Below are 25,604 nucleotides of genomic sequence, written 5' to 3' on the forward strand. Positions count from 1 at the left end.
TCCCCTGATCCCACTTTGGGAGCCGCTGTGCAGCAGACACACACACACACACACACACACACACACACACAACCCTCTTCTCTGCTAATCTGTGACACTCAATTATTCATCTTCTAACCTGATAAGGAGCTGAGGTTGTTTCACTTTCAAATAGCAGTTAGTGTTGGTAACAGCCCCCATGAGGTCAAGAAGATGTCTCTCTCTCTCTCTGGTTCTTTATTTTTCACCTGGCTGCCGAGGTGAGGGAGCTGTGCAGATAGCCAAATAATGATGTGTGGGAGTGAGAATGTGTCCCGGGCAGCCCTGGCCGCTGTTCCTTCGGTTAATGGCGGCCATGTCCAGCCTCTGATTAATTAAACATCCCTAGGGGGTCAGGGAGTCATCGAAGGCGATGTAATTTATCATCTGGCTCCTGCGTAATGGAGTGTGGCCTGCTGCAGAGTCTCTCATTAAGAGTGATAAACTCAGCCGCTGCATCAAGGCCTCTCCTCAAAACCGTCGGGGGCCAAAGGGAAACGGCACGGGGACGTGAGTCCTCAGAAGAGCTGCTGCTGCTGTTTGCTCCTGAGAAACCAAACATTTGTGTAATCACCGAGCTTTAACCTTGAACTAAGCGCATCAGAAGGAGCTCTCCCCAACTCCAAGGACTAACAAAATAGTCTATCAACTGACAAATTCCTATCAACTGGATTGTTGAAATGGCTAACAATAAACTTGAACTTGAATATTTCCAGTGATGGTTTTTCCTGCAGAGGTCTTTTGCTTATTAAATGGAGCCGTTAGTCTGTCCTAGTCCGTTAAAAGACCTTCCAAAAACTAAAATTCCCGACAGACCAGGAAAGGCAGAAAGCAACAACATCACTTTGGGTAAAAAGGAGAAAACAGCTGTCGCCGCAGGAAGTGAGTGCTGTTTTTACCGGGAGCATGCGAGGAAGAGTTGATGTGGAGAAGTGTTCAGCTTTGTGGACTTGCAGATCGCCTCAGAATTCGCCTTTTGAGTCGGCAAAGACATCATCCAAGACATTTTCCTATTTTACTTTGAAAGCTCAGTCTTATCTAGTGATGGATCTGTTTATTTGTCAGACCGAGTGTTGACTGAGGAAGCAAACAGAGAGAAATGCTCTGGTTTTTAAAAGAGGTTGTTTGTTTAGACTGAGTGGGAAAAACTTTTTTTTTTTTTGAGTGAGCGAACTGCAGCAGCAAAACAAAAATTCTTCCCACCTCTGGAGGGTTTAACATGCAGAACTTTTCTGTATTCCAGCATGGTGACTGTGGTTAATGAGCTTTAAACAGAACGATCACATTTGAACATGTTTAAGGTTCATATGATGACCTTAGTGTTCAGTAACAGTTGTCAATATACACATGTATAAGATAGTGAGCAACACTAGCGTTCATTTGAAATTATGTTTCAGGAAACAGATAAAAGTCCAGAATCATCCTTATCTTCTACAAAACATATCCGACTCCTAAGCTGCTGAACAAATCAAATCAAATCAAATCACACTTTATTACAGACTCAAGGCCCAGAAAGAAAGACAACATAATGATACATAAAAAGACAACATGATGCACAGATATCAACAAAAGCACAACTTATGAACTGTATATAAATCATATATAAATAACTGTAATCTGGGGCACCGATAGCCTAGCGGTTATGTCCCAGGCCCCGTGTACTGAGGCTATAGTCCTCATCGCAACAGCTGTGGGTTCAAATCAAGTGACCCCCCCTCTCTCTCCTCCCTACATGTCCTGTTTCTCGTCAGCTGTCCTTTTCTAATAAAGACAAAAAGGCCCATAAAATCACTGAAATCTTAAAAAGAAGCATTTGTACCAGTGTCTTGGTAATAAACATTACTGGTTCTGTAGTAGGAGAAGATTATTTCAATCTAAAGACATCAAGTCTGCAAATCAGTCCAAACATCACATATCTATTGACACCTTGGAGAGTACTGATTTGTGCACAGACATTTCACTTGCATTGCAACATCTAGGAGCCTTTACTAATATTCATCAGCATCATTTGATGGTACCTCTGCATGCTCGCTGTCTGATAGTTTGTCCATAAATTTGCAGTAAAGGTGTACAATAAGCAGAGAGAACTCCCATGATTCCCCGCTAGCCTCAACATCATCTTTTGTTATTGTAGTATTGATTGAGAGCCCCCTGGCAGTGGAATTTACATAATGTATCTTTAACTGTTAATTTATCTGCCAAACACTGTATATTTCAACGCAGCATTAGCCGAGTATTTGACACCATAATAACTGCAGTTCCTCGTCCTGTAAAACATTTTAAATATCTGATGACTCATCCTGCAATCAGGGGCATTTTCTAATTTTTTGGCCAATTAAAAAGCTTTTTTGTACTTATGGTCCAAATTCATCCCAATATTATGTCCCACCTTCTATTTTGTGATTGGTTCCATGTTGTTTTAATAGGAAATATGACATGGCAGTTTGATACTCCCAAAGTTCTGTTTCATGGGGACTTTAAATATCTGTATTAAACAGCAGTCAGCTGGTCGGTTCATCATTAACATCTCCTTTCATTACATTCATTTCATCGTGATTTATTTGACTGTGGTTATTTTGGAGAGGGAATGTAGTCATGCAAATGAAAGGTGAGCTACGGGATTCTATGCCAGTCAAACTTTTAATAAATTCATCTTTCTGCAGGCTGTGTGCACTTACAGTATGGTCTGGATCTTTAAAATGAAAACAGACAAAGTGCAACAAGTAACAGTAAACCGCACAATGTCACCTAAATCATGCCATCTTTAAAAAGAAGCAAAAACAGGACATGGAAAAGATGGACTAATTTGTAGAGAAATAAAACAGATTAACGAGTAAACTAACAACGTACACAAAGCCAAACACATGAAGTGATATATATTATGAATATGCATCAATAATTGATCTCATGTGCAGCCTGGCAACACAGATGAACCCTTTCTCCATCTGGCTAACGCAACTGAACAGCAATCCGTCTCTGATATCAGAAAGCCAAATGCAACCAAGAAGCAACAGATATCCAGTCTGCCTAGCATGGATTTGATGGGTTTTTAGGGCTCAGATATCTGGTCCACCTTTTTTAAAGCAAATACAGGTCTCTCTTTTTTGGGAATTCAACCAGATACAACTTAACCTTGTGCCAGAATAATGTTACACTGAATTTCCTTTTCCATGAGGTTAGTTTGTATTTGTCTACAGCCTGAAGGTTTCATAAACTGTGTCTATGTTCTGATAAGTTCATAATCATATCCGTCACAATTCGTCATCTTCCTCTGAGACGCAGATTTTCCGGCCAGAGACTCGTCTAACTTAGTGACACCAGAGTCTGAACATCTGAGTAAAAAACAGCCCGGTGATGAGACAGTTAGTCATGGTCACATTTGAACCATTCCTTTTTCTTTCCGTTCTTTGTGAAACTTGGCTCATCTACTCTCGCATAATGGAAATGTAAGTTGATCCTTCAGAGCAGACAAAGGGATGAACTACTGGGACCGATATGATGTAACTGTTACAGGGAAAGAGACTCTGAAATCTCTTTCATCTTTGTGTAATGATGAGAGGAAATCTCTTCCTGGATGGGTGGTTTTCTCTGAGAAGGATTATTTAAAATATTTATTAGCCAGATAATTTAATAGACCCCCCGTGTTGGACTTCAAAATGTCAGAAATGGATGAAATAATGATTCCAGGTTAGATTTAAAGTTTCTGTTTCTTCTCCTTCATGTCTCGTGAAATGTGACTGACTTCAACTTGCCTCTTATGAAGCTGACGAGATTTGTAAGGGTCAAAAAGGCAGAAAAGTTTTGCCTTCGATCGTCTATATGAACAGCAGCTGAGCAGCGAGCAAGAACCTGACTCCTTGACACTTGTTAAATTAGTTCTTTCCTTGATCAGATCCTTCTCCGTGCCCTCGTTGGTAAATGCAGCTCTGTGACCCGAGGAGCATGCCGATGCTCGTTGCCTGCCTTTCCCCGGCTTCCCCCCGCTGAGCTGCGTGGGCGTGACTCGACACAACTTCCCCCTGCTAGGCAGCGAACAGCCATGAGACCCCGCAGCTACACCATTGCTGGAATATCAGAGCATCTGTCCCCCCCCCTGCGGCTTGCCTTTCAAACAGCGCAAGGCCATCTTCTTCCAGCTCCAGCATTTTTCAAAGGCAGAACCAAACGCCTGGGGAATACATTATCATCGCATAGCGAGCCCATCTGGCGGAGCAACACCTGGGAGGGCGTTTTCACTGATTCTCAAGCCCACACCACGAGGGAGACTGCTGCCCTGCAACACTATTGAAAAATCCCTCCATCATCATGAGCTGTTAATGATTACATTTCACTTTCATGTGCTTCACTTTGCACTGATCCACAGGTGAGGAGCAAAGGGGGACATCTGATAAGAAAATGTTTGTTTTCCGTCTTGTGTCGAGTTCTGATATCAGATATAAAAATGGATGAAGGAAGCCGAGAGCTATTTCCTTCAGTCCCATGCAAACATTACAATGGTGCATTGAATAACACGGCTGGTTATATGTTACAAGAAACAGCCAATTTTCATTTATAAAAGATGGCAATCAAAAGCAATAAAAGCTGTGAAGCTCCAATATTTCCTTAAAATGAAATCCCCTCTCTCCCCTTCTGAAGGCTGTTTGGCATGGATCTGCTGATTACATGGTTCAGATCGCTTCGACAATGGAGGAAATTGGTTTCTTCATTATTCTACTCCACTGGGACACAACAGGGCTCCAGTGGACAAAGATGGTTTTGACCTGACCTTCGTAAAGATTCAGTTGTTGTGCATTCTTAATGAGGGACGTGAAACAAAGAGGAGAGACAGATATCACCTCAGCTCATCCTGCGTTGTCTGTCTGCAGAGAGAATAAATTGACTTCCTCATCAAGTAAGCATTTTTCTAAAATGTGTGTATGTTCAGTAAAGAGTGATGCATTATGCATTTGAACGCAGAAACCCAAACAGGGTATGCTAGAGGCATAACTCTGATTGTGTATTGATTACCTCGACCAGTATAGAAATGTGTCTTATAATGCACATTGATTTTTTCTGTCACTGTAGTATATATATATATATGATAGAAACGATGCAGGCTCCAAGCAGGTGTGCTGTATGTGCAGACATGTTAGAATACTAAATGAGATGAAAATATATTTTTAAGGAGGTCTGCTTTCTATATGCATGCTTCTTTATGCCAATGCATGTAACGTATTCTCTATAGCTCTCTCTTTTGTTTCCTCAAGAGGTTCACACATTTCACTCACAAGCACAAAGGATTCGCCAAGTCTGTTTTCAAACCCAACTACCGGTTTTAAAACTGCTCCTTTCTCTCTCCTGTTTCTGGGCATCAGCTCTGAGCTACAGTTACGTGACTCACCTTCTCCACCTCCAGTGTTCTCCATGAGCCAAAGTGGGAAAGAGCTCCAGGTGCTGTTTAACATGCGTGTCAGGAAATCCTGCTCCAGGTCTGTCCAGCTCTCCAGATGAAGACGTCTTCGGTCACCACAGGGTCAGCGTCGTGTCGCCACAGCCCACTCACCCAACAGAATGTTAATAATAGAAGAGTCTCGTGCTCGTATTTTATTCTTTTACAACTTCTTTGCCAAATTGTTTCTAAAAGAATAGCAAACGTGGAATAAGATGGTAGTTATTGCATCTTGGATGTATTTTTTATATTTCAGGGGCTTTATCGTTATCGGCTTTATATTGGTTGTTCAATTGTTTGTCACAGTTTAAACGCTGAGATCCCAAAGTAACCAACTCAAGCCCACCATGTTTATTTTCCCCTAAAGCGGGGTACACACTACAAAGTTCGTAAAGGCCCAGTTATATGATAGTTTCAAAGACTATTTAACCAGATTTTTCTGTGGTGTCAAATGAGTTAAGATTGAATTTAGCCTCCCCAATCTGCTCAGAAGATGATCGGGTTTCCCCGCTTTGAAATTGAATCCTCAGTGAACACACGGGACAGCCGAGCACACACTCATGTGAAACAGAAAAATAGCCAATCAGGAAGCATGCTGACTGAAGCAGGAAGCACTACAAACACCGCCATGAGGACGACAGCAAAGCGGAAAGTTAGATGGACATCGGGAAATGGAAGATCAACTTGTTGATTTGTGGCAACAACACAAATGTTTATACAACAACAAGAGTCAAATAACCACCATCCTCAATCGTCCTGCTTTTTGTCAGCCATGTTTGTTTACTCTTAAGTCACGTTTGACCCCCACAAGATTACGAGTTTTGAGAGTCGAGACTCTAGGTGTTGGTGAACGAATGTTAGTGTATGGTGTGCTGAGTGAGGCATCTCATTGCAGACCACACACTATAAAAATACAACTGTTAAATTGTGTCATTCAAGATTTTAAAAATCTTTTTTAAGTGTGTGCCGGACTTAAGGTAACCATTGGCTCTTAGTCTTTCATCAAGTCAGCGAAGTTTGAGTTGAACCCGGCGAGTATTTGCTTCATGTCCTTTATGTATCCAACACGGTGGGATAATGACACAGGTGGTGTATGGACTGCAGTCCTTTCAGCTTTTAATAATGTGCAGTAGGTTTGCAGTGTTGGGTGTGTAAAATATTAGTAGTGACCCTAGAGGTAGTGTCCATGAGGTTTTTTCTGTTCTTGAGAGATTTGCAAAGAAAGTAGAACATCATCTGCATAAAGAATTATTCATGGTTTTAATATTGGTACTTTGGTCTGGGGATATTCTGGCACTGTGCTGCAGAAAAAGGTTTTATTGGGCTTTAAATAACCCTAATAAAGACTGATAGAAATGATGTACCTGTCTCATCTTCCTTCACAAAGTAAATCTGAATGATTAGCTCTTTAACTGTGGTGATCTGGTCGACTTTCAAATCGTATTCAATGATTGGTTCTTTGCTGCAGGCTGTGTTAAACTGTGTAGCTTCCTAATGCTGATATTTAAATTACCTCTTACTGAATCCTGTTTGGTTATGATGCGTACTAAATGAAATAATGGTTTCACTTAGCCAGGGCTGCAATAATCATTTCAATGTCTGTGATAATTAACGATGACATGTTCTAGTTTGGAGGGAGGTTGGCACCTTTTTCAGGTTTCAGGAGCGGTGTGATTTTTTTAAACATTCTGGTGTAATGCGATTCTGCTTGTAGCTATTACATGATTAAGTTAACACAAGCATGCAACACGTGTCTTTATAGCAGATATTACATTTAGAATATCTTGTGTTAAATGAATACTGTATAAAAGACACATTGTATGATCATTGTGCTGTATATTGAAGGAACAAGGGACTTGCTTTAGTATTAAAAAAAGAACTGTTACTTAAGGGACACATACGATAGGTTCACTCCCTTATCCTTATGCTAAGTTCAATCACCACCAGAACCAATGTTTTCATTCCAGTCATCAAATCTCAGTGGAAGATCTGTTCATGTCGCTACAATAATTCCAAAAACCTAATCACGCATACCTGCATATTTCTTACAGCTGCCACCTTTCCTCTTCAATATGTAACTCATCATTTGAAATCTGTCATAAATATCCCTTGTTTAAACTCTGCAGTCTGTATTCAGGGTTAAAATCGAAACCAAATAAACCCGAACAATGGTGTCCATCAAACAGATTACTTCAAACCAGTCTACTGTGAAGTTTTTGTGCGGGCTTGAGGTTTCCTTTTTTTTTTTAATACGAGTGAGGAATGTCATCTTCCTCTTATTACCTCTGCATTTATCACAGCCAGACAGACTGAATGAATATTGACTATGCCTGGAATAATAGCTTACAAAGCACAAAGTCTGGGCTATTCAAATACAGCTCCCTTGCAAATGCAGACTCATGAGCTCCTCTGAATCCTCCTCCCAATAATTTAATTTCCCTCCCTCTTCCCCTCCTCGTGTCCTCACTCCCCCGACCCTCTCTTGTCTGTCGTGTGTTCGTTCCCGGTGTTCTTCCCCTCAGGATCTCCCACCATATGCCGCTCTAGCTTTCCTACCTTCACAGCATCCCGCTTCTGTGCAACGGAATTAATATTTCACAGGCGGCTCAGCCATTTTTCTTGCTGACGAATTGGAGGAGGAAAGAAAGTTTCCGACCAGCCACTGAACAATAAATATTAAAGTGTTTCTCTTGGAAAGTCTCCAATCGGGTGCTCCTTATGTACACTGTCAAACACGTGCTCCTGTGCCATTCCTCTCTCTCCCCCGTCTCTCTCTCACTCCTGATCCATCCATCTCTCCCTCCCATCTCATCTGCTGCACCATCTGTGCAGCTGTAATAAGCAGGGCTCCTCATGTGCTCTCCTTCCCTCCCTTGCTTCCCCCCCCCCCCCCCCCCCCCCGATTCTGGCTCACCCCGCTCTCCATGCATGGCCTCCCCTGTATTGCTGTTTGACTGACTTGTTTGCATCCCACGATGGAGTCACCGCACATCCAGACTCGCTTTTGTGCAGAAAATGGCTCGGATCCTTTTTGCCCACACATTATGTCCCACCATTACGCAGCAGGCCCAGCCACTTAACACAACACTGCTTTCATCTTTTCCACCAGCGTAAACGTGATAACCTTACACAAGCTCACTCTGTGGCAAACACAAGAATGCATGATCACTCTCCAATAAAACTCCCCCCCCCCCCCCCCCCCCCATACTAGAGAGTGTGCAGTTGAACATCTTACATGTGAGGTCCTCTCAAACAGCAAACTATTGATCTGAGTCAGTCAGCACACTGACATCCCACTCAGCTGGATAATGGAAAAATCAGTGTGAAATATTGCGTGTGATTCTCTTGGCTTATAGTTCAAACACAACAAAAACATCTTGGAAAGACCCCCTCAGAATGTGATGTTCTGTTCTTTAACCATGCAAAGTGTCTTTGTAAAAAAGCCTTCCATCAGCAGACAGGGACACTGTGCCACTCTGCAAATGGTGATGGGCCTTTGGGCCTCAGTGCTGTCCATATTGATCGCATGCCCACCAGAACTAAATGGCATGAGTGAGGACACAAGGCCTGTATTGTAATACTAGAAAGAGCTCTAGCGCCTCGCAGTGGCACGTCTGGGCAACAGTCCTGAGTGTTTTTGACAGGAGAGAGAATAGAATAGAAAAAAACTGTGTTTGTCCTTCTGAGAGGTCTGAAGGAATGGAAAAAAACTGGGCTCCTCTTCTGAGACAGACCACTTAGACGTGGAAGATGTGCAACGTGTGAAGTATATTTAAATACATTACATTTATATAGGCCTGATTAAGATCATTACCGACACTGAGGCCGATTCACTTAATTTTCTAATTAAGTTTAAAGATATAAAGCCATGCTCAAAAACCTTCAAGGCCCTGATAACTGGTAATGCATATTTTGTCCTCGATATATGATGTGATAAGAAATACCTTAATGTTTTTGAACTCTTTTGAAATTGATCAAATACAAAAACAGCAAAATGAGCTCGATATGAAACATTACTTCTGATGGGAGAGGTTGTGTTTCTCTGAATTGGCGTTCTCTGAGAGTTTGGGTTAGAAGTCAATCCATTTATTCAAAACATAACGCCAGAGTCTATGCACAGCCGCACTTGACAATATCATAGAGAAATATGTAAGACTGTGAGACTAGGGGCCTCACAAAGGGATAGAAAACTTGTGAACTGCATAAGCAAGGTGAATTGCTTTTCATGCCGTTTTCTTTTTTTCAGATTCCTCTCGGCCTGGAGTTCAAGGGTGCAGATCAGCTAAGACGATATTACATTTTCTCTCACTGATGGTTCTGCCTTTCATTAGATTGGATTTTAAATTCTCCTCTTAAGCAGGAGAAGTTCTATAGGAATGATTCCTCAAGAGTTATCGATTATGAAAAGCCCGATATCTCCGGACAGTGCAGGATCAATATGACTAAGCCATCTCATATCTGCCCGTATAATGCCTGCAGTTAGCCAATCCTTCCAGTTTAGAGGTCAAGGAGTTTTTGTAATCACCAAACAATTTAACTGCAAAGCCAGAGACAAACCAATTTACGTCGTATGGGTCACTGTCGTAATTAGGCAAATACATCAGAGAGTAAAACAGGCATGATCCCACAATGACTTATTGATCAGAGCTTATTGAATGGGAGTCAGTGGATGCCACGGAACCATCTCTAACTCTCTGATTCACTGTCAGAGGATAGACAGGCAGCCTCCCTGCACATGGATCTTCACAGACTGCGGGCAGTACAGAGCAGGGTCTCTGCAGCACCACGAGGACTCAGTGGATAATGAGGATCTTTGTGATGTGTGCTGCAGGAATCGAGTGAAGGCGGGGAAATGTAATGAAGCACAGACCGCCGTCTACAGCCACACAGACACTCTGACACACAGATCCACCTCTATCGTCCTTCATGCACACACATTTTCACACTTTCACTGCTGTTTGGTCAGATTTCACACATCATCCTGCATGCTGATCTGAAGAGAAACCGGGGGCTGAGACTGAAAATGTATCTCCTAACATAAATAAAGAGAGACATAATTAAAGTGACGTACAGTAAAGAAGACTTGTGACAATCCATGAAAGACACTTTAAACCATGTTTTTATTAAGATTTTCAGAATGTTTTACAGAGTATAAGTCAGACAGAAAAACAAACAGAAAACAAAACAGGGTTTACATCGCAGGACATTATGCTACATTGCATCACTAGCGCAATATTTCTTAACACAAACGTTTAAAGGCTTTATATGTGATTTTTTGATCCAGCAGATGTCGCCCTTGAGCACCAGCATGAAACCAAAACAACTAGCGCTGCATTGTTGTGTTAGCATGCTAATGCTAGCGATCTTTATTATGCTCGTATCTTCACACTGCATGTAAATTTACCTGAAATGAGCGTGATCTAGAAACACAGTTAAGCAGTGAGTACAGTATGTTATTCTTCTTTTCTCTAGTCCCTCAATTAAACAACTTTTATACACGAGGGGAGGAGTCAGCCGGCCGTCCCGATGATGTAAACAAAGTGAAGATATGACTCTGAAAACTCTGAAAACATCACAGACAGTGGGACTCGGGTGTTACACCCATTGTAGACAGTCATGACTCACAGAGTTATTTTCAGAGGATATACTTGATTTATATTATATTTAAGTGTGAAAAATCACAGATAAAGACTTTAAAGAGAGGTAAGTGGTGAGCAGTAAAATCAGTTACTGTCCGGGAACTCTGCCCAATCGGGCAAGATAATCTAAAATAGGCTGCCAAGATGCTGAAAAATATTGATTTAATAAGATTGCCCATCATGCCATACCGGATTTTCTCCATGTGCAGTACACAAGTGAGGTCAGTTAGCCAGGTCTTGAACTGGGGCAGGGTCAGACTTTCAGAGGTTTAATATTATCACTCTCTTAGCAATAGAAATGAAAGACGCTTGAGTAAATAAATATTGTCTTCAGTCGTGAACAACATTAAAGGGGTCATATTATGCTTTTTCTGGTTTTATATGCTCTTTAGTGTGTTTTCCAAGTGTCCTGTGCATGTTTAGGCACATCTATGTGCAAAAAGTCAAAGTCCGCGGAAACGCGGCTTCTCCTACCTCCTCCTGTTAGCTGTAGCATTAGCTGCATGTAACGCTCGGTTCTAGCCCCCCTCAAAAAAATTTTGCCAGTGTGACGTCTTGTCAGTGTGAGATCACTGATCTAAGCCCATTGGCTCGTTGTGGCAAGCCCAGCAACTCATGTTGCAGGCCCATGATATGCGGTAGCCTGCGGTAGCACAGTAGTGCTAAGGTGCTAATGTTTTTGCTCCCCTCGGAGCCAAAGTGGCTGCATTCCCAATATGGTAAAAGGGGCGTGACATTTCCGAGAACCGTGCTGAGTGACTGACCAATTACGGCAGAGCCGACAGGCCGACCAATCAGATCAGACTTGGCAAAAGTGGGGCCTCTGAACGTGGGCACTTCAGAGCCTTAGAGAGAGAATCAGAAGCGAGCCGGTGCATGGAGCGGCAGTACATGAAAACAGACACTTTTTTCAAACTTTAGCTATTGTGAACATACTTTAGTAGGTACATAGATTAAATATATGAACCCAAAAAGGGCATAATATGGACTCTTTAAATACTGAGATTCTGTGTAGCACTCCTGAACAAAAAAAACTACTTTGTGCTTTATTTGTATGCAGCAGCATTCATTGGATGACTGGCGAGTACAAGACACATTGACCTTTACTTCCACAACAACGTGTAATGCACTTGTCACCGCTGCTTTACAATTCATGGACCGCCCATGGAACGTGCTTCTTGGGGGGGGGGAACGTCCTCAGATTTGTGTAATTAAAGGCGCACACACGCACGCACACACTCAAACGCAAACACAATGTAGTTTCACCTCATCACCACTTAACTGCCGGACAGCTTCCCCCCTTCATTTTACAGCTCGATCTCATTAAGTGAACACAACACATTTGTGCTAAAACGGCATGGTAATGTGAGAGTTATCAGAAGGAGCAGGTTCTACTTGAGTTCCTGCTGTCAGCGAGGGCAGAAACATAATGACTGCTGCCTGCTGCTTCAACCTCTCTAAACACAGCATAAAGCACACAGCTGCTGCTGTATGGCTGTCACAGTTTTATGTGTGGTGGTGGTATATAAAAAGGTGATATGACATGTAGATGGAGACCCACAATAGCACATTACTGAGGTGTGATCTTTGAGGTTGCACGGACCGCTGCACCTCTTGGCCTTTTGCCCATTTAAGTTGCAGAGTCAATCTGTTGTGTGCACTCATGCTAAGGAGGGAGATGCAGTGAAATGCCGGCTCAGACCTCATATTCTCACTGCTAGGAGGGATGCAATTTCTTCTTAAGGAAGCAAATTTCTCATTACTTTTTTTTTTTTGCCAACCATTTGAATATCTATATAGACTTAATTTCATGCTTGACCTGCATTTCACCAGAGATGTAAGCAGGAATGGAAAAGACAGAATGACTGGCTTGGAACAATCAGAAAAGGAAAAAAAAAGAAAGTTGACTTTTCTTTGTTTCTTTTGAATTAACAGAACGTTTGTGTGAGTGAGAAATCAAATATTTACAAAGCTTCATGAAGTTTTTAAACCCTTTGGCTCTTTTTCACTCTCTGTGGTGTGAGTCGGTGTTCAAACTGGAGTAACGGGATTATAAACACAAACTCTTTGTGTGTGTATAACTGAATCATTTTAGAAAACATATTTTGCAAAAGTTAAAACAGTGACAGACCATCTTTGTAATCTAGAAAATTATCAAATGTGAGAATTTAGAAAGTTCAAAAACAGTTTTCATACTGTTATTTTACACTTTCTCAAACAGCTAACCAATGTGACTGACCTCTCTTTGTTGCTTCTGTCATTGTTAGTGGCAGAGTCCATGGATCCAATAATAGAGCCCTTTCTATGGGGATTCACATGAAAACAATACAAAGACATAATCTGTCATAAGCCTTCATCACATACTGTACACTCCTGAAAATGTCTAGGAAATGCCAGGCAACACCTGAAATCTTCATGACTTGCCTGTTTACACATGCACCTCACAGCAGGACTGCCAATTCACACATACTCTGTGCGCCGCGGTCCGTCAGCGCCGCGCACTACGTTGTACTTAGCTTCCACTCTAGTCAATCATTGTGTTCACACAGGGCGCACTGCGGTCCGTCTCCGGAGCTTGCCACCGACGGCACTGCGCTCTGCTCCGTTTCAAATACGCAGCGAGTCTATTTTCGCCGGAGTACACTGCAGGCACGCGTCAAGCTGGACAGAATAGGACAGCCCAGACAGGAAGTCAGACAAGGAAACGCACAGAGCATCCGGTCAATTTCAAAATAAAACACAATATATGGACTCGCGATCGTATTTTTCATCACTTTATCAACATTACGTCAATCCAATTAAGCGGGATCTTGCAGTTCTCCTGTGATGTGTCATGGCTGCGCTCCGCTGCGCTGACGTCCCAGAAACGGATCCAGTGTGAATGGGCGCGAGCCGTCCGACGGAGCAAAACCGTGGCGCTGACGGACCGCGGCGCGCACAGAGTATGTGTGAATTGCGGGGGAGACTTTCCCTGTCAAACGGGTGAGATGCTCCTTATATGCTAACTCAACACCCAATAATAATTTTTACATTATTTAAAGTAACAATATGTAGGAATTCAGTTTGGTGCACTTTGGCCCCCACCAAAGGTCTCGTCTGTCGTATTCACACACACAGTGCTGTTAACGCCTGGCCCTCAAAGACAACGTGCAACAGAGGGTGGAGAAGCCAGCAAAGATGTTGTAAGAAGCCATAGAACAAGGTCAACTAACAAGGTGCAGTAATACTACTGGATTATTCATAAATATGACTCTGCTGGCTTCTTATTTGCCAAAAGTTTTCATGTGATGTATGTGTATGTGTATTCAGCTGTCACCATGCTGTCTATAGTCTGTGGCTAAATGGCTACATTAGAGAGCTGTAGGGATCCAAACTTATAAATCTAACTTAGAGATAGAAAAGGAAAGAGTTGAGTTTTTAATGAGGAAAAGTTCCATATTGTTGCTGTAAGATAAACTGAGTGCTGACAGTGTGCAGGAATCCTTCATTATATCAAACATGTGATATGGTGGAAATTGAAGAAGTAGGAAGAACGGGCTATGTTTGAAACATTTATTCCATTCACATTTTGTCGCTCACATGAGCCGGTTTACATTTCAAGTGAGTTTGCATGCATAAAGAAGAAGCGTCAGAGGGAGTTCAGCAATACACGTTTTAAATTGGACGAGGTGAACGACTGTTTGTATTGTCAGTTCAATATCTGAGAAAAGTTAATGTTGTGATCGGAGAAGCAGGAAGCACTAACAGCCAGTGTCATTGGAGAGAGTCCAGGAGCGTCTACACAATCTGCAGCTTCTAAATAATATTAAAGATTATTTACCTCTGAGGATAAATACTAAAATTATTCATCCAAGGAACTCTTAGTCATCATAAATCATACCCCTTTTCTCCTGCAAAATGAAAACGATCCGATGGATTTATAGAAACTTCAAATTAAAAGATAAACAATTTTAGTCTTCTTTGAACTGTCAGTGTGTGTTTGTTTGAGGTCTGGTGGAGGATGGGACTGATTTAGTGCAGGGAAAAGACTAAAAAATAAACCCAGCCTCCAGTCAGGCTCTTTTTTTGTCACCTCTGATTCACTGGAGCGTGAGGGCGGCTGAGATGGCCAGCGGCAGCAGGAGGGTAGAAGACACACATCCGCTTCCTGAGGTGAGAGTCGCACCATCTGGTCCAGCAGCTGCAGGGCCACGCCACTGGTCCAACCAAATCCCAGCTTAAAAAAGAGACAACACAGCCAAGAAATGACTTTCTTAGTGCACTTTATCAAAGCAGTAAAAAGAGAGATAGACAATCCAGTGATGAAAAAAACAAACAAGTAAATGGAAGTGAAAAAAACATAACGAGATCCAACAGGGTAGAAAATGATACAAAAAAAAAAAGAAGTTGGAAAATGACAAAGAAGCGAGAAGGAGTGGGCATTTCTGTGTACATGAGTATGCAAATGTGTTCAAGTTAAGAAGCAGAAGTAAAGAACATTGACAGCGTTCTGCATGAAATTAGAAAGCCCTGTGTGACTCTAAGCACATTAGTGTTACACCGTCGACACATAAAAGAAGATACCTGAACTTCATATTCTCCACTGCCGCCGGGTTTGCCATCCCCGTTCACATCGTACTGTTAGGAGGAAGCGAATGACACCTTCAGAGGCAGCTGTGTTATCACCGCACAACACGAGCGCGGGAAATACTGCAACCTTAAAGAGGACTCACCTTTTCAAACATGGCGTCGTACTTCATGTACGCCAACCAGTTTGTCTTGATCCAACGCTGGGCCAAATCGAACGCCAGTTGTTTGGCTTCCTCTGAAGGCATTTTGGATAAACCTGGAACACAAGACGACTTCAGTCATTCAACAATGCTAAGACAAGTCTGTTTACATTTCAGGAAGCTCAAAGCGAAAAAAAAAGTCAAGTGACATGTTGCTCAGCTCTACTCAAGCAGGTGAAAAATAAACAAAAGTACCCGAGTCTCAGTTAACGTGGGTGATTTTTTTATTTTTTTGGTGTGATTCCTAGAAATGCATAGTCCCCAAGTTTAAGAATAACTCAGCAGGACGGGGGTCATAAAGCTACAGGAGAGAAGCAACTTTTATTTGCCAATAACCTGTCACTCTGATTATGTGTCACTGAATCGTGCAGCCAGAGAGAGGGGCAGAAAGTCCTTAAAAAGTGAATCAGGCTGCAGCGAATGTGGCAGAGCAGCACCAGGGCAGATGTCTGTGGGTGGTGGGATATGAAGCCCAATCATAATTATGATGACTTTATGCAACTTGTTCTACTTTCTTACACATTTAAAGGTGTCTTGTAATTGTTTTAATCTCAGCGTGGAGGTGGATGTTGTTTGGTTTTAAAGAAGCTCCACAGGGGAACTTAAAGAGTGTTGATGTGAAACTTGAAGGTCCAAAGTCTAACCTGCTTTCTTGCATTAAAAATACACGAAGGAAAGTTTAAGGTTGGATCAAACAAAATCCAAATGTATAAAACACTGTGTTTTCAGAAATGAGTTTGCAAAGGCCGACAGAGCATCATCTTGACCAACGTGTGACTCATCAGTACGGGTTCAGGAGACTCTCATGGTGGCAGACGGGGTGTTTTCTCCACCCACCCTCGATGAGCATGTGTTGCAGAGGAGGCCACGCGTTGGGATAGTCCCACTGCTGCCCGGAGTCCCTCAGAGAAGTTGGCACTCCGTTGGGGAACTGGAGGGCACCGCTCCTCTGTACAGAAAATGAAAAAGGAAAGAGCACACACGGACGAGCGTGGGGGAGATGAAAACCAGTGTAGTGTGTGAGCGCCATCTGCTGGGATCACATGAGCACAACTCATCAAGCAAAGTCTTTGTTTTGGTTTTCACCACAAAGAAAAAGATTTGGACAAAATAAAATATTTTTCGATCTCAGCCCGCTAAAGGGGGCTGTCTTTGTGTAGTCTGTTTGTGCACACTGAACAAAAATCATCATAGCTAAATAGCTTCTGTTATAGCCCAGTGTTTTTTTTTGTTTTTTTTTTGTTAAGGGGGTCAACAAAACTTGGAGGGAAGAGAAGGGGAAATGGAACAAAAATAAAAATCAATTTCCCTTCCCACTGATCTGGTTGGCTTATTGCAGAAAGGGTGCCCACACTTTATCTTCAAAAATACATCATAGTCATGTTTTTCCCTTTGACATGTAATTTAGGTAGATAAGATTGTATCTGATATGATATATGTTATTACGACCCATGTATGTCATTATTTTTATTTTTTATTTTTTAAATATATATTTTTTTTTTTTCTTCAGTAATTTGGCTACATCTGTGCTGTCTAGTTCTGTGTTTGTTATTTTAAAAAAATGAATAAAATATATATTAAAAAAAAAAAACAATTTCCAACCTAATTTGTAAAAATTACAGTTAAAAAATGTATTAACTGTAATGTTATTAATCCCTGCCTATTAAATTCTATTCTACTCTTTATTTGTGTAAGTCACAAAATGACAAAAAATATTGAATTAAATAAAGATTAAATAAATAATTAAAATAAATAAGGAAATAAATTTTAAAAAGTTGAATGTCTAATTTTTGTATGTACAGTTAGGGGGAAAAAATGTAACAAATTGTGACGGGGGGTCCGTACAAGAGGGTAATGCTATATAGGGGTTCTTAGCATGGCAAAGTTTGGGAACCCCTATAGCCTACACGTAAGCGACATCACCATGTTAGTAGGAATGAAAAGAAAAGGACTACAAACAGACCAAAGGACCTTTGCAGACACGTTCACACGTTTGTTAACGGGCTTGTGCACTAACAGTTGATTTTGGGATTCAGCCTGCAGACTGAAGTCAGAAGTGCATGCTGTCTGTCTGCTCTAATGACACGCTATGGTGCAGGTCAACACGTGTGTTTATGTCTGTGGGTTTGATAATAAGCAGAGTTATGCAGGAAAGCTCATGTGGGCTGCTGAGTAGTGAAGCTGCTGCTGTCTGCTCGGCTCGAGATAAAACTCTGACGTAGCTGCTGCTCACTGCAAGCTTTGATTGGCTGTATCAGAAGAAGGTCCCTATCTGCATACACAGATGTCCAACTGTGAAATTAATGCAAAACAAGAGGGTGCCTTAATGAAATCAAAACACAAAAAATAAATCTCTCTCTTTTTGGTTCACAGTGCAGAGACGTTCGTTGGGGAATCAGTTTATTCATCTTATCGTCACCCTTATTGCATGAAGACAAACACTCAGGGGTCATATTTCTTATAATTAAACTCTCAGAGAGATGTTCATTGTGTTTTAAAGTCTGTGTCGACTTGTTTAGCCTGATGCCTCCTCCACCGGACACCACAAAAGAAATTAATGTTTGAACAATGGAAACGTTTATCATCATTTATTCCAATTTGTATACCACTTTTACTGTCGCAAGTGGAAACAACGTTGAAACATTTGAATCTGTTAAATCATAGAATTTAAAACTTAAGTCTCTGGTTGCAATGGCTTTTTTTTGGATCTTCTATATTTTCCCAATAAGTAGTCCTCATTATACACATGAAAATAAAAACAGCAGAAATCAAGTATCTCCTGTGTAAATGTCTCTCTGAGTCATGATTGTCTACAATGAGTGAGAAGCGTGAGTCCCGCTGGCTGTGTTGTTGTGGGAGCCATGTTTACATCATGTTTACATGGACGGGACGGCCTTGCGTATAAAATCCATTTGAGTCAAGGAGAGAAAAGAAGATAGAAGAAGAATAACATACGTAAGTGTCTTTAGATCGGTGTAAATTAATATGCAATACAACAATGCAGGACACGGGTGATTGCAGCTCGAGTCAAGGACAATTTTGTCCGCTGCTGGCGTTTAATGGTTCTTAATTATGCAGCGTTCTAATTCATTCATTGGAGGTGTGCCACTGGAGCAGAGCAGAGGCTTCAGAATAGCTGAGGTGTCGCTAAATAGCAAGTTTGTTTTGGTTTCATGATGGTGCTCTAGGGTGACATCTACTGGATCAAAACACATTCTACCTTTAAGAGTTTGAGGAGTGTGCTTCAGTGACCTTGTTCTTGGTGAGACAAGTCATTGTTGTATTCTTCAGTGCTTATATTATTAGTATTCAGCGAGAGACAAAATCTCACACCTGCTCAAGCAAAACCAAACCTCCTGTACCTACCTAATGATGACCCGGATGACTGATGACTTTTATTTTGGTTTTAACGATTTTATGGACGTTCTATACATTCTCCGTTTCCTGTTCCTTGATGTAGGCTCACTCTAGTATTTCTGTATTTCATGTTTTTATGTTGGTTCTAATGAGCCGGTGTTTTCTATGTTTCTTCTTTTCACCTGGCTGCAAATCAAATTTCCCTTTAGGGACAATAAAGTTGAAGTTAAAGTTTCTGCATAGCTTCATCTCTTAAGAGGAACATAAAGAGGGGAACGTGTGTTTACTTGTCCTTCAGATGAACTGAACCACGGAGTAAAAAAATAATATATTATTCACATTAACTTGTAAACTGAGATAAACGCAAAGCCTTGCATGACCACCCACCTTCAGGTACTGCACCGCCTTCTCTCCCATCTCAGCCTGAGAATAACACTGAGCCCAGACAGGTGCCAGGTTGGAGGGGTAGAACTCAAAGTGTTTGGAGTTTGTCACCAGGTTGAAGTCAAACCAGGCTCCCCTCTCAGCATCCCACAGCACGGACTCTATGGCCTGCAGTCTGCGGGCTGCAGCCTGCTCGTACTGTGCAGCTGAGTCACCATCACCTGTCAGCAAACAGCACATCACTGTTATATAACAACCAGTTGGGAGCTAAATGCAGGGTGCAATCCAAAGTTAGCACCAAGGTCAAAAGGCTGCACTCACCCAGTATCCTGTGAAAAGAAGCCAGAGTTTTCTCGCTGAGGCACAGCAGCGCGTTGAGGTCAGTCGGCAGGATCTGACTGGTGCGGGTGGAGCCCAGGGTGCCGTCACTGTCACTGTACCAGCGGGATGTAAAGTCCCAGCCAGACTCTGCACCCGCTTTCAGATCCATCCACAGCTGCTCCTTTCGCTCTGAGGCAAGAAACAAAGCATGAATCCAGAAAAGCCACAACAAATCAGCATCTGAAATGTGGTTACTTATTCATGACTGTCCTGTTTAAAACTGAAAAATTAAAAAATGGAGCCTCTGAAAAACACACGTTTTGTTTCAGTGTTTGTAATGAAAGCTTCTGAGACTACAAATCAAATGTCTCTTAAGGAGGAGGAGACAAAGACTTGACCTTGTCTATTTGTTTCTCAGATATAAAATCTCTAAAAATTCAATATTTTATTTCTTCAAACAGTTTTCCCCAAAATGTCTGGTCACACAGTTCAGGGGGGGGGGATTCAAAAGACAGGCTGTGTTGAACATGAAATATTCATCACAACATGGTGCTGAAGTACTTTCAGAGCAATTTATTTTGCACAGATGATCCTTGAATCCCGGGAATTTATTCCACTTCTTCTGCTAAGGAGCAATTACCAACATTCATTTCCTTTCTCTCTCTCTCTCATGGAATAAAATGACCAGAGCAGGGTAATATTTCTGCTGCTCTGAAAGGGGAATATTCATCCAGAGAGAAAATGAACACTAATAAGACATTACCATCAGTGAGTCCTTGGGCTAACTCCAGATCATCAGTGTAGGACTCAGGCCTAGTGAGAATAGAAGTTGTGATTAGTTTATCATGAGGTGCAGCATACAACATACACATATTTAGGTTTTGTTTATTTATTGATCGTTTTTTTTAACGTACCTGGGCAGGCCCACCTGCACATAATATCAGTTCAGTTTATACTCTGACCCGTTCACTCTGACAGCCACAGAGCGGTTCTGCATCCAGAACTGGTACTCCCGCTCCAGAGTCGGTAAAGCGGCTCTAAAACGTGTAAAAAAGTGTTAAAATACTAAAAACTTTCTACTCCCTATTATCAGTACACACAAGAGTCAGGGTGTGAGGAAAAACAAAACAGTAGAGATATAAAAAAAAAGACACAAGCACCGAGGCTTTTCCTCTGTTCTGCAGGAGGAGAAGAGATGTGTCTGAGGAATAATAATGCAGCTGGCAGGACGTCAGCTCAGGCCTAACTATCACCTGAGGAACTCTTTATCCTTGGTTGCTTGATAGTAGCTCTCCACCATTAGAGTGAGGAATGGAGGCTGACTTCGCCGTTCATAGTAAATCCGCCCACCATTTGGAACGAAGCCATATCTGCAGGAAGTGTTTGAAAAAAAAAAAAAAAAAAAAACGTTTTATTGCCCAAAATCTTGAAATCCCTCCCGAGAGCTCCGTATGCAAAATGTACAGCCGAGGCCGAAGAATGACTCGTTCAGAACGAGCCCCGCTGGACGACCTGCAGCGCGCCGCGTGATTCTCTGTGCGATTAAAGATGAAAGGTGCTTTGAGGCTCACCTGTCGACGAGGTAGAGGAAGTTTTGAATCATCCCGCGGGCCGTGTGTGTCATCTCTGACAGCAGGAGGCCGTTGATGACCCAGTAGGAGTCCCTGTTGGGCAGAGAGCGGCTCACGTCACTGTCTGCACACGGCACATGGGTGGGCGCTCAGCAGAGCCCCCCCCCCCCCCCCCCCCCGCCTGGGCCCCGGCTCTGATCCCTCCTCGCTGTGCCCTGCTGAGACTCTTCTACTGATGCTCAGACAGAGACGAGCCTCGTCAACTCACTCACCAATAGTAGAGCTCCCTGAAGCGGCCCCCCAGCACAACGACAGGATGGGGGGTGTAGATCTGGGAGTAGAGCTCGGGGTGATCCTCAACACTGGGACGAATCTGGACAACACATTTTATGTTCACACAGAAGGATTAGTGGCCATATAAACAGGAACATGAATCAAAAATAACACATTATGGTTATGCGATGATACTTTTCCTTTTTTCAGATAAAGCAAAGACTGCAAAAAAAAAAATAGAAATGACTGAATGATATAAAACCAAGATTTTCTTAAACCCGATTTAAAATAATAATAATAACATGAATCAAACACCAGAGGAGGTTTGTGACCCTGTATAAACCAGCTCTCTCAGAACGCTCCGTTTTGGTGTGTGTGTCTCTTTAAATGTAATGACCCCCCCCCTGAGTTTTCCCCATAGATATCACTCCTTCGCTAGCGAGAATAAAAATGGTGGACCTGTGCAAAAGTTTTGTTCTAGGCTGGGGAAGGAGTCCATGGGTGGAGATACCAGGGGAGGGGAGGTTTTTTTTTTCCCCCAGAATCCCACTGTGACATCACAAGGACAGCAAATTTGAAACGGAGCATTTTTCTCTGTGTTGCAAGACTTATGCAGACCACAAACAAAAGGACTGGATGGGTTTATTTCACATTTTGTAGGTCAGTAGTCACTCAGGTTACCCAAATATATGTTCAAAAACACTGAAGAAGTTGATTTTTCATAATATGTCCCCTTTAAATCCAATATAATTGTACACATGCACTTGGAAATATGTAATGTACAGAAGCCATATGTGGACATACATCTATACATACTTAGTTTTCCCACGATAACAACTACATTTTTTGTTTTCTTGAAACCTCGACTTATTTATCTCGTTTTCTCAGAGTAAAAACGCTGGTTTTCTCATAATTAAGTTCATTTTAGACGTTTTCTCAAGATCTCGAGAAAATGATCTCGTTGCCATGGAAAAACCAGCGATGTGTTCCCGAGATAACTAGATAGATTATGTTCAAATCTCAAGAAAAGAACCAAAATGGTTATCACTGGACGCAGAGTAAAATTGAAAGTATGCATGTACTGTATGTCCCTTTAGGGCTTCCATAGTCATGCACCAATTACTTATTTTAATCGATCAATCATTTTTCTGTAATAATCCAAACCTTGGAAGTGTTTAGGAAACAACAATATCAAGAAAAAGAGTGAAAATGTGCATCATCATTTAAAAAAAAGTCAAAATAAACATTTCAGGTACTTGAAGAAGTGAATTTTGAAGATTAAAAAATGACTTGAATGATTAATCAGTTACCAAAACTGGCGGTTTGTTGAACCAATCATTCGTCCTCTAACTCTTCTCATCACCTTTCTGCCAAGAGATTTCCACAGCTGATGGATCTTTCCTGCCCAGCTCCGCAGTTGTTGGTCTGCTATCCCCTCCCAGGAACTTTGGGCTGCACAAATCAAAAAAATCACATCAATCAAGAACAGATAAAAGATGATCTTATTATGAGTCGTCTTTGTTAACTGGATCTCACTCGTCATGCCAGTCTGATGGAGTCCACGACTCAAACTCTGTCCCTGGTTTCTCAAAGTACGTCCTGAGGAACTCCTGCAGTTTGGCAGGCGGGATGTTTGGTGATTCTTGCGACAGGTTTTGAAAAGCCGACAAAACAACATCTGCAGAGAGAAGAAAACAAAGGGAGAAACTAAAGCATCCACATAACGGACATCATGAAAACAATCTGATTCATGGACTTCAGACTCACCAGGAGTTTCCCTCAGCTTCATGTCAACAAAGTACTTGTCATCATCAAACAGTTTAGCTTCCTGTACCTGATGCAAGATGGGCCAGGAGCAGTATATCTCACTGAAATTCATTTATAGAGTTGTAAAATATTAATCAGATAAGATACAAGGCCATCTGTGTCATAGATAATTACAGAGTCCTGCAGGGAGGCAATAAAACCACATCAGTCTCACTGTAAATAAGCAGGTGAGGGCAAAGGTCTGCTGACAACTTCACAATAATGAAATCTTATGAGATATTCTGTTTGCTAGCTTCAAAGAGGACCAACTCAATATTTACAAAGATTTCTAAACAGGAAATCAAAGCTGCCAGGACAACCTGAGTGCTATTTTGTTCTTTCAAGGAAAAACATAGTGTGAAGGAAATTCTGTCCAAGGACAAAAAAATATCAACGCTTGGCAATACGTTTTTTTTTTTTTAGCAGCAGATCAAAGTTAATAAAAATAGTTTTAAGATTCAGGATTAATTCTGCATTCAAAACTGTTTTTTAATGAACTTGCCGGTTTTACAGCCACACATAAATATTAACTTCAGTATCTATAGAGCTCAGGAGTGATTCTTTTCATAAATAAAAGCCTTTCACAAACTTTGGTCTTTGTCTCACCTGTCACATGGTGGAGGAAAAGCACTCTGTGCGCAGGCCACAAAAGCCACAGATGAAAACAGAACTAGCCTCATGCCCAGCTGTGAAACCATCACTGTTAATATATTAATTGTGAAACTGAGGTGAAGGAAGAGTGTGAGTTAGTTTGTGGTCTGTCAACAACCTCCAGAGGGCTGAGTTACACATACCCAGGCAGGCTGTCTCTGAGTAAAGCCTGAAGTCACAGGGAGCGACAACAGGTTTCACAATAAAGCTGGTCATGACCTTTGGGTTCACTTTCGGTTTCAGGCTCTGAACGCTCGTGCTCACATGAAAGAGGGCGTTTGTTTGGCGCGTCATTTGACACTTCTTCAGCATAAACAAACCACCATCCCCTGCTTGTCTGCCTCTGTAAGGTTGATATCATGAGAACATAGACTTTATAAGATGTATGTATATAAAATTATTTTCAGTCTAAAGGTGAGAGGCGATGGTTTATAAATATTTTTAGGGTAAGAAAAGCAACGCTGCTGCAGTGAAGGGGAGGGGACGTTGCAGAAAATTAGGCTTCTGTTTTTAATCAGATATTCTTTATATTTTTCATTCCAATAAACTGTGGATTCTTCCCGTTACTATATGACAACTAGTAGGCTACAACTCAAGCTTTAACAATGGTTAACATTATTAAAGCAATAGGGAAGATAATCAGGATTGTAATTAGTCAGGTTTGGTCTATCACTTCATTAAAGACGTAATTGGCCACATTTTCCTTCAATGTTTAAGTTATGTATTAATTTGACTTCAGTAGCCTATATGTTTAATACATGAGACTATTTTATAATCTGTGTGTTTCTTCAACTCGAACAGACTTGCAGGTAATTACGACCAGATATAAAACTGTTGTTTGAAGCTCCTGGGAGGAGTTTTTTTAGCAGGTTACAAACAAACCCAAAACACAACTGATGCCTCTGTTTGACCTTCCAATGAAAGCATTGAGAGTTTCACATTAGGCGTTAAAAACAGAGGAAAATGGATTTAGTGTTTTAGCAGCAAAGCGAAATGTAAAATGTCCTTTTTTGTCAACGTGGGGCACACAGGAGCTGTCCCTTCATTGTACTGTTAGTGTGGGAATGATCTGCTGAACATTTAAAGTGAATTAGACTCACAAGTAGAAAAGAGGTAAGGGGATATATTCATCACTTACTCAATGTATAGGCTCTGTGATGTCTTCAGTCACTGCATGGCTTCCTTCTTTCAGAAACTTCACAAAGGTAACACTACGATTCAAAAGTTTCCATACAGAAAATGACAGCACTGATTTAAAGCCCAAACTCTGACCAGGTTGAGTTTAGAGTAAATTGCCATCGTAATCTGGCCAGGTTTACAGAAGGGCCAATTTAGTGATACAGAAAACTCTTTTGGCTCAACAGACCCATCTGACCCTCTAATCTGG

At 41.6% G+C, this 25,604-nt stretch overlaps 1 protein-coding gene across 1 annotated transcript; it reads right to left on the minus strand.

Moving 5' to 3' along the window:
- Positions 1 to 14,623: 14,623 nt before the first annotated feature.
- Positions 14,624 to 24,386, minus strand: treh (trehalase (brush-border membrane glycoprotein)). Its single transcript, XM_061047072.1, is given in 16 exon segments — positions 14,624 to 15,301; positions 15,649 to 15,702; positions 15,798 to 15,910; positions 16,692 to 16,803; positions 19,599 to 19,816; positions 19,917 to 20,105; positions 20,680 to 20,729; positions 20,831 to 20,953; positions 21,170 to 21,286; positions 21,488 to 21,580; positions 21,760 to 21,860; positions 23,124 to 23,198; positions 23,200 to 23,212; positions 23,297 to 23,438; positions 23,528 to 23,628; positions 24,173 to 24,386. Coding segments are annotated over 16 exon segments (1,881 nt in total). The 5' UTR covers positions 24,265 to 24,386; the 3' UTR covers positions 14,624 to 15,013.
- Between the last annotated feature and the right edge of the window lie 1,218 nt (positions 24,387 to 25,604).

Source organism: Labrus mixtus, chromosome 9 (assembly GCF_963584025.1).
Source record: "Labrus mixtus chromosome 9, fLabMix1.1, whole genome shotgun sequence".
In the NCBI taxonomy this organism is placed as follows: Eukaryota; Metazoa; Chordata; class Actinopteri; order Labriformes; family Labridae; genus Labrus; species Labrus mixtus.